This window comes from Simochromis diagramma, unplaced genomic scaffold (assembly GCF_900408965.1).
Source record: "Simochromis diagramma unplaced genomic scaffold, fSimDia1.1 OVJJ01000419.1, whole genome shotgun sequence".
Lineage (NCBI taxonomy): Eukaryota > Metazoa > Chordata > Actinopteri > Cichliformes > Cichlidae > Simochromis > Simochromis diagramma.
In genome coordinates, this window is record NW_024387244.1 from 4,517,512 (window position 1) to 4,534,855 (window position 17,344).

At 40.7% G+C, this 17,344-nt stretch overlaps 2 protein-coding genes across 3 annotated transcripts in view; one reads left to right on the plus strand and one right to left on the minus strand.

Moving 5' to 3' along the window:
- The window catches only part of polrmt (polymerase (RNA) mitochondrial (DNA directed)), a 71,413-nt gene that overhangs the window by 50,769 nt on the left and 3,300 nt on the right, over positions 1-17,344 (plus strand). The window contains exon 21 of one of the 2 annotated variants that reach the window (XR_005699047.1): positions 1,219-1,770. Coding sequence is in view for 1 of the 2 variants with exons in the window: in XM_040052779.1 (XP_039908713.1) it covers positions 1,219-1,268 (50 nt within the window). In the remaining variant the exon portion in view is untranslated. Of the gene's footprint in view, positions 1-1,218; positions 4,146-17,344 lie in introns of those variants that run through there. The other variant, XM_040052779.1, reaches the window with a different exon arrangement.
- hcn2b (hyperpolarization activated cyclic nucleotide-gated potassium channel 2b) overlaps positions 9,216-17,344 on the minus strand; it is a 40,443-nt gene continuing 32,314 nt past the window's right edge. The window contains exon 8 of the mRNA XM_040052780.1: positions 9,216-12,801. Within this exon, the coding sequence (XP_039908714.1) occupies positions 11,837-12,801 (965 nt within the window). The 3' untranslated portion in view covers positions 9,216-11,836. The remainder of the gene's footprint in view (positions 12,802-17,344) is intronic.

Below are 17,344 nucleotides of genomic sequence, written 5' to 3' on the forward strand. Positions count from 1 at the left end.
AGTATGTGATTTAAATTTGGCCAATCTGGTCTTCAAGATCATCTTGGTTGCTGACTGGAAGGAAGTGACCGCACTTGCTCTCGTCGCGTTTTCACCATGGTCTTCAAACTCCTACAGATAGCAAATATAAATGTTCTCATTCAAACAGACCCAAATTCGCAATGGTGAATCAGATTCTGGGATGCGAGTTGACTCGGTGACTCTCAGTTATGCTGTAACATCCTGAGGCATCAGGGGGAAGACATTTAGTGGAAACAACCTAAACTGTGGTGTGTGCCAGCATGCCACCGAGAGCATGAACAGAGCACTCTGAAAATGGGTTGTGTTTTGTGGGCACACCAACATAATGTTCACTCATTCCTCCTCCTTGACTTCATAGCACTTCCTGAAAATGAAAATCAAGTTCAAGTTTTGACACCCTAGAGCAGGGGTGGGCAATCTCAGTCCACGAGGGCCGATGTCCCTGCAGGTTTTAGATCTCACCTTGGGTCAACACACCTGAATCACATGATTAGTTCGTTACCAGGCCTCTGGAGAACTTCAGGACATGTTGAGGAGCTAATTTAGCCATTTAAATCAGCTGTGTTGGTTCGAGGACACATCTATAACCTGCAGGGACACCGGCCCTCGTGGACTGAGATTGCCCACCCCTGCCCTAGAGGATCCAGCAGATAGTGCAAAGAGGCATAATGGACCTTGAATGGAGTGAGCTAAAAATGGTACCTGTTCTAAAAACGACTCAGACTTTTACAAGAAGTTGGTCTTCATTTATATATGCTCGATCCCCCAACCTTTTGATTGCACCTAATATTTTGGTTTATTACCAAATGCTATGCTGTGATGCTAAACTTTTCCCTTATCATGCAAATATAACAGCAGCTTAACTTTAGCTAATTGTTGCTGTTCTTCATACATTTATTTAAATTTTCAATCCAAAAGTAGCTCACAAATGTTCCTTTAATAAAGTAAACATGACAGCTCACGCTGCCTTTAATGTGTTCCCGTGGAAACTAGCTCTGTGAGAATGATTCAGTTGGAGATGTCTGCACTTTTTTTTTAAATAATATAAGAAATCAGTGTTACACAGCAGTTTTTTTTTCTTCACCAAATGCAGCAATACTACGTGGCACTTATTTGTTTTTATGTAGGTCATATAATTTGTATAACTACTGTCCGGTGACTAAATGTGCTCTGACACATTGCGTCCTGCCTCTCCAGGTGATTTTGATCTCCAGCGGGTGAAAGAATCTACTTTTTTCTTCAGCTGAGAGCTTCGTGAGAGCGAACCAGTAGAAGGAGATGAGTGGAATTGACAGAGTGCAGCAGGGAAGCTGCAGGCTCCAGGGTCCCTACCGGCTTTGTCTTCCACAGACATGAGGACATTGATCCAGCCGCACCCTGCCTGCCTCCTGGTCCTCAGCCTGGCTGGAGCTGTTGGAGGCGTACACAGCGAACTCGCCTTATTAACTGACTTCTAGACTGATGGGAAAATGGTGGGATACTCATCCAAGTGAAAAATGAGGGAATAAGCGTTGGATGGAAATGCTAAGACTTCAATTACGGAAAAGTACCTCTCTTAGTAGACTCTACCTGGCCATATTCAGGTTTGTGTGAGTGTGGGTGGGAGTGAGTGAGTGTGTTCATTCGCTATACTGAATATAATGTGAACTGTGCCAGTCTGTTCATCACTCTAATATTTTTGCTACTCGAGCAAAAAAAAATTCTACCTACAGTGTGTTATTGTGGATGAGTGTGTGTGTGTGTGTGCGTGTCTGCTGGTATCATGATGTAAAGATTTCCACTGAGCACTGACCTGCCTCTGCAGCCCCTACCTCTGAATGGCAGGGTGGTGTCTGAAACATTTTGTCTTCTTCAGAAGACGTTTAAAGAAGAGACATTTGAAAGATGTGTTTTACTGTAAAATGAGTGTAAAGGACACAGAAACCAAGACATGTCCGGACGTGTCGGGGTCTCTGAGATGGAGCCATAATATTCTCACCTTCTTGGAGTAACTAAACACTTGACGGTTGCAATAAAATAAACATGCTTCTTAAAATGTCTCCTTACTTATTCAAAGCTTCAGTCAAACATTTGGTATTCTTAGTGTGCTTAAACAGGATGAATCGGACTGCCTGTTATTTAATCGTAGCTGCATATTTCAGTGCTGCTGTTTAGACTGTTAGATGAAGGCCTCCTTTTAGATGTACCACAAAGGGTTTGCAGGCTTCACTAATCAACTCAGATCTTATTTTTCTGGGCCAGTGCCACATGTAGAAATAAAAATAGCAGAAGTGCTATCTGATCATTGCTGGAAACGTTACAGCAGTTTCAGACAAAAGGTGCCATTGATGTTCAAAGGCAAATGTAGGCTCAGCCAAACAAAGCTGGCTGAGTGGCAGTGTAATGAAATGGAAATGATCTTTGAGGGGGCATAAGTAGTGTGTGCTGATTGCACTGCAGCTTTTTGGGGATGACAATTAATGCTGAGTACTATAAGAAAAGTTAGTTAAACACACCTATTTTTGTAAGGCTGTAAAAGTTCACTGTTGTAAGCTGGTGCTTGTCCACGAAGAGCACTGAAAGTCAAAACTTAACATCAATGACTCATTCAAGCATTAAAAACACCCCAAACTCAAAGAATAAAGCAGTGTAATCTGGCAATTTACCAGTTGTAAAATGGATCCTTGGGTACTGTTACTAGTAGTTTCTCACAAAAACACATCACTAATTCTCATTTATTTAGTTCAACCTATGAGAAATGCCAAAATTAACAGTTTGGCAGGTATAGAATCGTATTTTGGGTGATTCCCAAAGAACTATTAGATGAAAACTTGGCATATCTCAGCACGTTGTGCATTGTGTCCTTAAAAAAAAGAGTAAACTGGACAATGTTAGTTTTTCATCCCTTAAATTTCATTTTGTCTATCTACAGCAAATGAACAGTATCTGAAAGTCATGTCTTTCAGAAATAGGAAAAAATATCAGCAACGACCTGACAGAAGCTGAGAGATCCATCTGGACGTGCAGCTGATCCATCTACTGTTCACTGAAGCCTCATCAACAGGATTCAGTCACAGTGGAAGAGTGGCTGTCAAGAAGTCATTCTTAAGGAAGAGAAATGGGGGGAAAAGGCTGAGCTATGCCAAAGAACTGGACTGAAAGTCAGCGACAACACGTCTGTCAGTGTATAAGAAGGTAAGGACGGATGCACAACAGTGAGTGCCGCAGCGATCTGTAAAACAATGTGGCTGCTCTGTCGTGGTTTTGGCATTTCACTCAGTGGCGTTAGAGAACTCGTCAGAATTGATGGTCATACAAAATGTTGGCTTTCAAGCTTGTACAAACTTAACTTATGCTCAGCATTTCCAAGCATTTTTGCACACATGTTCAATGAACTGCTTCAAGACTTTTACACAATTCTGTGATTCTGATTTAACTGTCATGTTTTTATTGATTAATAAAGAAAGCTATGATTTTGACTTTAATCTTAACCTGATGCACACCAAGCAAAGGTCTCTATTCAGCAGACATTAGCCCAGAGCTGCCTCTCCTTTCCTTTGATTTTTTTTTTTTTCCCAACTGGGCTTCAAGGACGGAGCTCTCTCCTGTAAAGTGCTCTTAGGATCACACATACTTAATACGTATCATGTTTCACAACACGACTGCCTGACAAAAAGTGTTGCTTGACCTCAGCTCTGCACCAAGGAGTGGTCATGAATGAGCGCCGCATACCAGATGCCCGCGTGGGATGTCTGACTATAGTATAAGCTTTAAAAGTATTACTCTACAACACTAAAAATAGTGGAACCTGTTAGCAGGTTACTGTAGAGGGGGGGAGGTCAAGGAACAGACATCTGTTTTTGTTGGGAGGAGGTGTGCTGTTTGCCAGAACTGTGGATGACTTTGGCTAAGGGAGTGCACAGGATATTGAAGATGATATTACAGCTGACGTGTGGCTTGATGGGCCTGTCGTGTTGTCTCTGAGGTGATTCCCTGGATGTTTGCTGTTAGATCCTTTGAGCTTCGCTTGTCAAACCTGCACTAATGGAGCAAGGCTTGAAGCAAGAAATAGTCAGGTAGCTTCCATTACAAGCCTGCATAAGAGAATATATGTATTACGAGCAGATGTTGGGGCAGATGTTTGACAAACCCTTCACATGAAGGCCTCTCTAGCGAGATTAAAAGGTAGAGCATAATCTTCAAGATTGCACATATGTTCTTTTAATGTACATGAAACAAGATTCTTTAAGCGCCTTATTTTATAGTCAAACCTCCGCTAGCAAGTCTCAGAACCTCCATCTAATACAAATCTGGTTTGTTATAATGCTTTAACCAGATGCTGAATGCTTAGGATGCTTATTTCATTCATTTACATAAAAGTGTAAATCACTGTATTCTGTTTTTAATTATATTTTAGGCAGTTTCACAAATGTTATGGAAACGGGAAGGGTATTTGTGAATGTAAGGAGTCGCTGAGGTCTGCTTTCTGTTGGCAGTCCAACTACAGTAGATTAGAGTTAAGTGGGGACTCTAAATTGGTGATAAGTGTGAAAGTGACTGGCTACATTAGAGCTGTGATAAAGTGAGGGCATATGTGGGGTGTTCCCCTGTCTCACACTCTAAGCATTCTGGCATAGTCTCCAACCCACCATGGCCAGAAATAGAATTAAGATATATGCATAGAAGCAATAATACATTAATTATTCAAAAAATCTTCAATCCAAAAACTTCGAATATTTATCACGGCCTACCTTGAATGTACTGTATGTCACTGAATGTAGAAGCACCATCAGACATCAGTGGAGGGCTTTTACTAAGCTCTTTATTCTAGCTGCAGCATCATCAGAGAGGAGACACCACAGAAGTGTTGGTCGCTATCTGTGAGACATGCCAGAACTGGAAGCCACTCTTCGATAGCCGCACCACTCACTTTTGCCGAGAGGACTTTGATTTCCTTGCCAGGCTCCTGGGCTCTCCTCGTCTATCTCCCAGCACTCAGCAGCACTGGCAGGGGAGCACACTGTACAGACAGCCCTTGTGGGAGCAAACAGGGTCGTAACTCTATGATAGCAGGGGAGAGGAAGCAGAAGGCACCGCAGGGACGGGGGCTGGGTGCTCTGGTGTTTAGGAGACGGGTGGTACAGTGTTGGCAAGTGTGTGTCAGGTATATTAGTATTAGTTGGTCTGACCTTTAGCCTGGCTGACTGGTGCTGATGCATGATTAACAAACATCAATTTTCCTGTAAATTTCAGATGGAAAGAAGTAAACCCTCCGAGGCTTCCTTAATCATCTGCATGTCAACCTCTAAGTGGCAAACTCACACAATAAGTGCGAAGTCTATTCAATTCCCCCTTTGGAGACCATCTGTCTCAACACTGCAGTGAAAACTGTGGCTTTTGAAATGGCACTCCAAAAATGTCTGAGCAAGGACATCAAGAAGTGGAAACTTTTGTGATTTCTGTGCTTGAGAGTTTTTGAAGGTTTTCAAAAAGGTTTAGATTACTCATTTAGAATTTTAGAATATTTTGTCTGCAAAAAAATATGAAAAAGTAAGACACAAATTCATTATTTTATTTACATACTTACTTTAAACAACTGAATATTTTATGATTCTTCAGTTTGATCACATACAACTCTTCTGTGCCCACTAATCATACAATTTGACTTAAATATATTTCCACCTTCCATGTGCTGGATGTCTGTTGCAGCTGACTTTGCATTTTTGGCCTTGCTCCCTGCTGTTTTTATGGAGCGCTGTGTGTAAAAGTTCATCCTGCAGCAAAAACAAAACGAGGCATATTGGCATACTGATGATACAATCACATTGAAAATGTATCAGTGAATCACATGGCACAAACTCAGTGTGTTTAATCATATAGACATGGATTGGATAATGTGCTGCAGTTCAAAGTGAGCAACAGAATGATGAAGAAAGGTGATTTAAGAGACTTATTTGGATAATAATGGCTTGTTGATGCCGGATTTCAGAAGAAAAAGGTCAAACTGCTTCATAAGAAGTAAAAAATAACTCAAGCGCCCACTACAACCAAAGTATGTAGAAGAGCATACCTGAACAAACCACACATCAAACTCTGAAGCCGATGGGCCACAGCAGCAGAAGACTACACTGTGCAGCACTCCTGTTAGTATAATTCACCATGTCCCAGAGCTCATCTCAAACTGGTTTCTTTAACCTGACAGTAGGTTCATTGTACTCAAATGGTCTATAAAGTCACAGGATCTCAATTCCATACAGCGTTTTGGGGTGTGGTGGGACAGCAGATTCACATCATTGACTTGTTGCTCACAAATCTGCAGCAACTGTGTGATGCTAGTTCGTCAATATGGACCAAAATGACTGAGGAATGTTGTGAACACCTGTGCATGAAGAATCAAAGCAGTTCTGAAAGAAAAAGGGGTCCAGCCTCAGCAAAGTCTACCAAATACAGTAGCCAGTGAGTGTATACCATAGCTTGGATTTAGGGACCATAGCATAAAGTAATGATACTATATAATGTTCTATAATTTTGGTTGTTGGAGGCTTGGGTAAGTTTTTTTGGTGGTGATGGGGAAATCATTTTGTGTTAGTATCTTGTCCAAGTAGGTTTGCCAGTGATTACTTACATTACACGCTCCCTTGATCCTTTGCAACCTTTAGCTCGTGGAACCAAGAATGCACACAACTGAGACTTCAACTCTAATTGACATTGACCTGTTAACATTATTGTTGTCTATGATTAATTACAATAATTACATTGCATAATGAGACTTGTTATTCCTGTCCCAGGTGTTTATCTAGATCAGAGACTTGCAGGGAAAGGTCATGCAGAACAGCTGGGTAAGCTTTCCTTACCAACTGCTTATGTCCCTCTTAGGAGATCCCCACATGAGCTGTGAGAGCATTTATATTAAACACAGTCTTCTAATGTATATTTGTATCAGAAACACATTTGTAGTTCAGTGGAAGTCAAACACTGTAGATGGAAAAACAATATATTAGACAGGTAGCATTTATTGATGTTAATGAATCTGCCCTTTAATCGAGACTACCAAAGGGGAGCACACCTCAGCACAAGCATTGTGTGGAATAAATCCTTCATGCTGAAATATTTGCACAAGTAAATGAGCCTCTTCCAGCCCGTGGTCAAAACGCTCAGAATGCCACCAAAACCACAAGTAAGCTGAAGTCTAATATTCACTATATGACTGAGCAAAAGATTTTTGATGATCGCTTTCTGTTTTCTAGAAGGTTTTCTGCTACATCCGCTAGAAAAGCAGAATAAGATGGATATTAAATCTGTTAAAACACCCCTATATGTAGGTGATAACCTTTATTTGAATTGTAAATAATAACTTTACTTTCAACGTAAAGTTTTTGTTACAGGATCTTCTGGACAGATTTCTTGGTAAAAACGTTAAGATCCCTGTACATGCGAGATGCGTCTGTGGTAATTTGGTACATGCCTACTTCCACATACAACCTGGATTCATCATGAATTTTTCAGACCAACATGTAGCCAGCAAGGTAGGTGGAAGTGCAGCAGGAATCAATAACCCCAAGGTTCATGTAAATTATTGATACTTCCCAAATGCTCAGAAGGAAAGGACTAATAAACATCACACAACCAGTTGTGTTTTTAAAATAAAAGCTACAGAGGGAGAGAAACTAGAGAAAGACGTTTAAATTTACAGAAAAACTATTGCAGTGTTTTAGATGTAAAAATCAATAACAGCTCTGATAAATGAAAAAATACCTTCAAGACCTACAGCGAGCAGAGACAATCATCTGCTTTTACTGTATTAAGAAGCTCTGATTCTATTATAACGCAAAATTATTGACTCTTTGCATGTTTGTGCTTTTCTAACATGCTAATCTAAAATAAATCACCTAAACATGAGGCAGTGGAATCATACTGTAGTCAAATACAATTTATTGGTTTAACTCTGTAGTGGGATATATGTAACAGTGACGTTTGCATTCTGAGGAGCTCGCATTTTTACAGCCACACACAAAGAATATAGTATATGTATGTGGAAACTACCATATTTGCTAGGCACTAGGTATGCACAGTACATGTTAGGACACATGACAACTGCAGAGTGGCTCAATAAAAGAACTTCAGGTCCCTGACTCAGAAACGCCTGCACTGCACTGTTGATTTTTCTTAAAGTGACGGCTGGAGATTGTCGGTTTGCTTCAAGGGAGTTTCCCAGAAAAGAGGTTGTCTACATTTGTCTGTAGATTTAAGGTATTGATTGGCTGTAAGTATTGGCTTTGTACCGAGTCACTGTAATATGGAAGGTTGTTAGACTCACAAGTCAGGGATCTGACAACAAGGAAAGAAATAATAAATAGAAACCGAATCATGTCACACCAAATCCCATAAAACACAGAAACAGCCAGTATAAAATTTGCATCATATATTTTTTACCTTCTAGTTGCTTATTGGTCAGTAAGAGTGAAATAATCCAAACTCGTTCGCATAATTGTACAACTATGATAATGTCGATGACACAAAATCATATCGTCGCTCGGTTGTTATGAACAGCCCTTGTAGGTAAACATTTTAAACACCCTGAATCCCCACGCATTCCTCCTATTGATGACCTCAGAGAAATAAAAACTGGAATGGTAGATACTGTAGTTTAGCGTCAGAGAAGCACTGAAGCTAAGAAAAACGAGGCTCTATGAAGAAAGCACAAAAAGAAGCAAATACAGATGCTTCTGTTGCCGTTTCCACTGCCGTGTCTGAGCGTGCGTGTGTGTGTAAGCACAGCTGACTTACCAAACCCTTGAGCGTGTACTGAAAAAACCGAACAGCTGAGTTTTTGTAACATTTACATAACACTAAATATGTTTGTAAAGTTGCAGAAGAAGAAAAAGTGCATTTACAGGATTGAGGGGAGCACGCTATTGACTCATCAGGGAAAAAAATAACCCCAAAACGCGCTGGTAAAAGAACCAGGCTTTGCAAGTTGACTGGGGTGTGACATTACAAAACGAACTTAAAACGCAAACAGTAGAAGAAACCATGCAGACCTCACAGCAACTGGCACGTGAGTATATACAAACTCTGCGTGGTAACTGTAGAAAAACAAGCGATACATCCTCTGTAATACAAACAGCTTTTCTCTCCTTTAATTATTATTTTCAAGTAATATCAGTTCATACCAGATGATAATATGCATTCTGTCAGAGATTACAAAGAGATTCTTTTTTTTCAAACATTTTTTTCATCTGTTTTTTTTTTATAGCAGATCTACATTTACAGTAAACTAAGTTACATTAATTAATAGTCTGGTTTACATGATGCACACTATGTTTACACATAGAAATACCATGTCTGTCAAGTTAGTTTGAGTGGACAGTAAGCGCGGTTTAAACGTATCTGTTTTCAAAGACAGATGTTCAACAAATTCTCAGTAAAGTTTGGGAGCGCAGTCTAAAATATGAAATATTGCATCTTCGTTAACACCTCAAGGGCAGAACATCTTCTGCATACAGTGGTCATTCACTCCATTTCAAACAGTTATTGCTTCATGTGATAAACATCACTTTCAGACAATAGGACTGAATGAGTGTTGTCTGATTTTTATGCTAAATCACTGTGAGGTTTGCATACAAAAGAATTGCAATCTTTGGAACTTTGGTTTCACTATTTCCACACTTAATTAAAACATGGGGTTTATTCATAATTATTAAAACTGAGCTAGTAATATCTTGTGATATGAGTAAAGGTATTGACTCAGTCTGGTTTACTCTCTTTCTCTGTTACCCCATCATCCTTTACTGTGTGCTTTCCACTAGAGTAAAAATATCTAGAAACTAATTTAGTCACAAAATGCATTTCCTGTCCTAACAGAGTGCCTCCAGGAAACAATGTGAAGTTCAGCAAAATACCATTCTCATAACAAGCCTCTATTAATTATTTTGGAGTAGCTAAATAGGTTCCACAGGGCATAATTTGGGGATAAAACAAAAGCACAACAGACCTCAAAAACACGATACAAAAATACTTATAAACCTTCAACTTTGTCCCATTCAGAACTCTCAAGGTGGATAACAACGCCCGAACTGAAACTAAACAAAATGAAAATGCAAAATGATCATAGGAGAGGAACTCATTATTGGCACTGTATAATGAAATCCAATTGAACGAGAACAATAACAGTCCAAACAGACCCGGGGGATTCCAATTTCCACACTCATTACCCAGTAATGGTTCAGGCATTAGTGAGATGAGGTGAATAGAATAGCAGGTCCAGGAGAAAAGGTTCCCTTCCTAATGCTTTTGGACACAAATTGCCAGTATTCCATGACCTCTTATTGAAGCCTTAATGACAGAGGCACACTGCAATATACATCCTGCGAAGTATCGGCACGGTCCTTGGCTGTGGACCAAAACCGTAGCATCAGCAGCGGCATTGAGCTTCGCGGGAGTTTCATTATCGGTGTGAATTGACTTTGGCGTAGTGACACATGGCCCAAACTGCAACTAAAGGAAAGTGAGATTAGGGGTTAGGAAAAGAATGAATTTACATTTTGATGAGGGAATTTACATTTTAACTATAAAATTTATTTTACTTGGCTGGCAGTGAATTACAATTTGTAAGGTTAAACAGAACATTTTCACAATTGTGGGATATTACCACTTACATGACTTTAGTCCATAAACCTGCACTCCAGGGGATGGTATGTGTGTGTTCGTCAAGCTCAGGTCCTCCATCAGAGGATATATATGTAATTAAAAGGAATTATATATTTACACGTCTTTATGATCTACTTAAAGCTGCATGAATCAGTTTGTAGCTACTTGAGGGTAAAAGTCTGACGTCACTTACCTTAGAAAGTTGCTCACATGAGCAGTATTACACTACATATTATTGCATCACAGTTCTTTTTTACTGGGATGCTGGTTAACTATGTTTTGGTCTCAACAAGGTCATTAAAACATTATTCATCAGCTTGTTGCTGAATTAGTCTCTGTTGTTGATGCTGTGCAGGTCATTTCAATATTAATCATTTGCTGGAAAAAGACTGAACAGTACAACAAACTTGCAGGTGTTAAAAAAACACCTGATTAGAGTCAGTGCTAATTTAAAGTACAGTGATTAATGCAGCTTTAAATAAAACAAACAGGCAGACATATACTGTAGAAATCAGTGACTTGGCTTGAAGAAACAATACAATTGTAATTTTAGCATTAAGGATATTAACTGTCTGTGATCTGGGACTTATTTATCTGAGTTAAGGGCTATCAGATCTTATTAGTCTGATTTATAAAGTCAAAGTAGACTGCTTTTAGACTGTATACTTTGAAATATCATCATTAATATTGTGTAGTCTTGTTCTTATAAATTTGGCCTTTTGCAGCCAACCTACTGAGAAAATCTGCTCAAATATAGCAATAAGATCCCACTAAAGTGCCAACTTCTGATACTTTAAGCACATCCCTGAATCTCTTTAACTCTCATCCAACCCCAAGTTTGCATATAATGAGGTGAAGGAAGTGGTAGTGAAGCAAATCTCCCATGTGTTGTGGATTATGTTGTGAATTAAAAACACTACTGTACCATTACCAATCTGTGCAACTAGTACTTCTGTGAGTAGAAACATCTGAGTGCTGCAATTTTAAAAGTCACCATACTGACTTTATTATATTAGAACGGTCGCCTATCAGATTCTCCCTGCTGCATCTCATTCGACATTCATATGATCGGATAGTCAAACTGGAATAAAGAGAAGAGGAACTGTAGAAGAGATAACAGAAATCTCCCCATGTTCCTGTAGTCAAGATCTTTGTTGAGTCACTCTCCAAGTGTTTTTAATCAGGTTCACAAGTTTGAGGATAGCCTGGATTTGACTTTGATGTGGTCTGTCTCAGGAAGGCTCACTAAAGAGTCCTTCTTGGGGAGTCCCGATTCTCCCAGACCAGTTCCCACTCCTCCTGCTGCTACCCCTGCAACAGGTGCAAAACCATGAACAGAACCAGGGAGGGATGCTACAGGAAAGGCCCCAACAGACATCTGGTGTGGGAGAACCACCCTGTGTGGTATGGTGCTCCGGATGCCTGTGTGACCCAGTGGGGTGTGAGGGGGCTCGATGGAAGTAGAAGAGACTCGTGTAGATTGGGGTGGACTAGGGACAGCTGGTTGTCCCATCTCGTGAGGCAGTGAAGGCTGAGAAGCTGACAGTGCCCTGGCATCTTGGCTCAGACTTCCCATTTGCAAAGAATGGGTGCTCTTATGTGTGCTGGGCCTGTGCACGGGGCTGGCTATGTGCTGCTGGACTAGAGAAAGCTGTGAGCCTGAGGTGGGACCAGCCAGGGCACTGGATCCATACTGGAATGATCGCCCACCGACTGCTAGTGGGCTTTGGACAGGGGGGCTGGACAGGACCGGAGGAAAGGCACCAGAAACAAGGAGTTGAGACTGAAGTGGAGAGGCTGAGACAGGGCTCGATACACTTTGCATCACCTGAAATCTCCTCATCATCCTGGGAGACTGCAGGTTACCCAATCCCACAGAGTTTCCTTGCATCGGGGCACAAAAATTCATGGCTACAGCCTGCTGGAGAGTGGCAACTGCTGAATTGTGGGCAGAGGAACTTGGAGGCGTAAAGATCCCACCGGTCAGTGGAGGCGTCATGGACATGGCCCGTGGGCGTGGCACATCCACCTGTTGAACCATCTCCCGATCATATTTAACTATCTCCTGGATCATCTCGTTCTCACGATTGTTGAAAACACCTGAGTTGAGATCATGCTGAACTTTGTGCATCAGGATCGAGTTCTTCTTGCCTGTAAAGACATGGAAAAAGGAAGAAGTGTTGCTATAGCAAACAGAAACAATGCAAAAAATTAAAGAAAAAAACAAAACAGACTTTAATGCTATATTTCCATACCCTACAATTTGTTAATAATATGCTAAACAGAAAAAAGCTTAATTTACACATATATACTGATATAAACAGATATACTGCCTGTATCCATTTTTTGCAAACAAGCAATCCAAGACTGATGGACACGCAGACACAGAAACACCCTCTGCCTGCTATAGGGTAATGCAGAGGTGCAGGCAACCATTATTTCTGCAGTGACCTCAGTGCATATGATGTAAGAGGGAGCATTTCACTGACAATATATTAGCCCTACAGGAGAAAACACTATTTACTTCAACGTATTTCTAACGTATATGTGCAGCTAATTGACGGCTATTGCAACTGCTAATTTAACAGGTTATCAGTAAACAGCACCAACTGATGCCTTTATTGCTAAATTTGATGATCGCAAGCATCATAAACTGCAAACGAGAGATTAGTGAAACCATCTGAGGAAAAGGTCTGTGTCCCAGTTTATATGGCATGGGGAGTCTCGCCTTGTGTTTGCTGGCAGATGCTAACAGACCACATCCAAATCAGGAAGCCAACCTCTGATTTTTATGTGGAAAAAAAAGAGAGAACCTGAGCTGCCAGCAAAGCACTGAATCCAGCCTTGCCAGCTCAAAGCACAGCTGGATCCAATGCTGGATGAGTGGCCCCAATTTCAGAAGCAGTTGCACAGCCGACTTGAGGCTTTTCCCCATCATCATCTCAGCTGTGAGTGCGGTGGCCAAAAACACGCACTTGAACAAGTGATGTGTGATCTATTTTCTTAGCAGAAGCATACACTTGGTGAAGTAAAAAAACAGTCACGTGATGAATCCGACACTAAAAACTGCAATTTGTCCACATTACTTCATAAATGCGCCAAGGAGAGAGGACACACCAAGGAAAGAAAAATACAGTATATGCACTCTGATCTACAGTAACATGGAATGCACAGGGCATGAATCAATGAGTTAGAAACCATCCCAGCATGCACCAGTTCATTCCTCAATTCAGTTGTGTGTTATAAATTCATGTGGTGGTCATAATGCTTTGAAATATTAAGCTGGTTTATGTGATCTCAGACTGTAAATGACTCCCAGAAATGCACTGCTTCTTATAGCAAAACCTCTTGAAAGCACTCAAAAGTAAAACGGTAAACCAGCTGGGATTATAAAGGCAGATTTGTACGAGGCATTATGATGTATGCCACTGAGGAGTGAACTGCAGAATCCCACTTAGTCCTGAAAAAACTGTCTGCACAGATAAAACTAAGACAGAGTAATTCAAGTGAAAGCAGGTGTGCATTTCAGCTGAGGGCCATCCTGGGTCACAGTAGTACTGCAGAGAAGAGAATAATGGGATCGCACAAGTTCAAACCCACTGCTGTCAGGCAAGTAAGATGACTGTGTTAGAGACTATTGTGTATGATACCTGCTGAGTGCCTTCCCTCTGATGTGAGGCCCAGATAGGCTGATAGTCAGTAAATAGGCTCTCTCTCTCTAACACTAACACCTATTCACTCTAACCAGTGGCTTTCATGTGAGGAGAAGGCAACTAACGGTGAGATCAGGTGAACAAATCCTCAATATGTCAGATTTAGAGTAGAAGGTTCATTGCAGGTGAGCATTAGATACTGTTAAAACAGGAGGCAATGAAGTATGAGAGGAAAAGATGGACACTGTGATGTGTTGCTGCAGGGATTGGACATGTTGAGACCAAAGACAAGATGTTGGCAGCCTTCCTAGGAAAATCCAGATGACTCAACATCTGTTGTGCCCTGGTAACAAAAAGGGACTCACAGCAGAGCACAGCGTGTAGAGAGGTTTGTGTGTTCATATGGAAACTGTAGTATTGTCAGCTCGATTCACCAGTGCGGATGGCAGCCTGGAAAGCTGACTTCAGAGCTAGGTTATTTGTAAGTGCAAAGCCTGAGATCTACTGTACATCACAAACAAAGATTATTATTCTACCACAATCAGCTGCTAAGCCAGAAGGAGAACATGAGGGGAAGGCTGATGATGATTTGGTGACTTGTGCTTCACCAGCATGATACATTTGCTGCATGTGTGGAATAAAAACACTCACAGCTTGGGAGTTTAATAGTGGAATTACAGTGTGATTATGAAAATCTGCACTAGAGTGTGCAAACACATCTATACAGCTTGATCATATTTAAACGTCAGCAGTTTTGCTTGATTCTGTGTATCAAGCAAGATTTTCCCACAGATGGGATTCTCCTCATAATGCCAACAATCAGAAAAGGGGGACACGCTGTAACATGTGTGGCCCTGGAAATGTATGATTCAATTTAGCTTTTATATAGACACACAAAACATCAGAAGGCTTGGAGAAAATTAATCAAAAGTGTGGGTGTCCCTGGTAAGTACTGTTGCTTCATTCCAGCTCTGTGTTGAACTCCTCCTCCTCCCACTGACTTTTATGGGGATTTTATCTGCTGATAACACAGAGCTACTCTCTGAGGTGTTTGGAGGCTTGGAAAGAGGAGACAAAGGAATGCATATTTGTTGGCTTGCATCCTTGGAAATTCTCTTAGGGAAAACAGCAGTTGGAGAACTCGGCATCACACAAGATTATTGTATCAGTGTGCAATGAATGTGCGATCTAGCTGCCTTTGAAATGGTTGCATCGAAGGGGATCAGGTCTGCATCTACTCGCAATCCTATTGCGATCTTCAAAGCTACTTTGGTGCATCGAGACTGGCAATAAAACAGCAATAAGACCGAGTCAGTCTGCTATCAGTTTGTGATTGAATGACATCAAACAGATGAACAGGTTGAACTGTGATAAACTGGCAGATTGACAGAAAACTGACATTAAAGGTACATTTACATCAACTACTTACATTCCAGTCAGAACCTCATAGATCGTAGAATTCCTCCACAGACAGTAATGTACTTATTCTAAGACAGCAATTTAAGTGCAACATTACATTGGAAAAAGACCCATAGAAGAGTTGTGTATTCCACAGTACTTGTAATCAGCTGCCAAATCAAAAAAAAAAATTCAATGGATTCACCAGGGAACCACCAATTTGTCCAAGTCACAAGGAGGTTGCTACCATGTTTTTTCTCTAGTGTGACTGAGCCATTGAGAGATGGAATTTCTCATAGATATGGTGGTGTTTCTTGTCATACATCCTCCTTGGGTGCTTGTAAACTGGCCAAGCTGCAGTGCCAGGCTCTGCTCATCAAATGTGCATCATAAATAGCAGCGATGGATGACAATAAAAAGAGGAAAAGGCATACAACCATCTGATTGCATCCTCTAAAGTGCAAACTTGGTTGGGGATTATCATGCTTTTGAAGAAGTTGGTACTGCAAGTTGGACCACCCTCATCTGCAGAATTCAGAGATAAAGCACGGATAATACGTCACTGTTTCCACAGCAATACCATTGCCAAGTAACACCTAGAGTTTCTTTTACTAGCCATTGATTAGTAGAGAATAATGACACATACACAGAAGGTCACACAAGTGTCTCTATGTCCATTAATGGCCCACACAGGTCAAACACTGTTGTCATTAAAATGCACGGATGGCTGAATCAGCATTCCTCATTCAAGCTTCTAGTCATAAATGCCCTCACAGAAAACAATACATAACTACTGAAGACAATTAAGCTTAAAGATTTATTTAATCATGAAAGCTATTTAACCAACAAAGCATGTGTCTTTTATTTAGACTCTTATGTTCTTAAGGCACCTTTTTATAGATCTCTGTGTCTTTGATCCACTTGTTTTCTTCTGAGAAAGACTGTTGAGAAAGCCAATTAAAAGAGCTCATCATTAGTGACTAGTATGCATCAAGTATGCACGGAACCCGGTGGGAATGTTTGATTGGAGGTTTGGTCTTGAAGCAGACAATCCAAGCCTCTCTTTAAATATGTGAGTTGCCTGACTGAAGTCTGCTCATGTGTGGAAACTGGCTGCTATGGCAACAGCTGGCAGGTGGCAGATTCAGGGCCTCGTGAACATATGAGGTGTGGTCATGTGATGAGGGATGTAACATTAGCTGACCTAGGGGGGCATGACGGGAGACGGAAAGTTGTTTTTAATGTGAAGGAAAATATAAACTGTCAATCAGCATTCATGAGCACATCTTTGTGTGTTCTTTTGTTTAATATTTGTTTTATATAAATTCACTCCAGACTGAGACTACTGAACAATCGCTGGAAAAAAAAATATCAGAATTATGCATTTCAAGTAAAGTAAAAGTTTTAACTGGCTTTGCTTTTCTTCCCAAAATGGCAAATATCTACCAAAAGAGTTAAACTGCACTAAAACAACTGAGCTTAAGGAACTTAATAACATACAAAGATACATATTCACCTTTGATTTCTTTCCTGAGCCGTACACCGCACACAGCCCTTGTTAGGATCATTCATAGACTACATCCCAGCTGTCAGACCGTGCAGTGTTTTGACAGAGACATCACAGTAATGAGTGAGTATGTTTT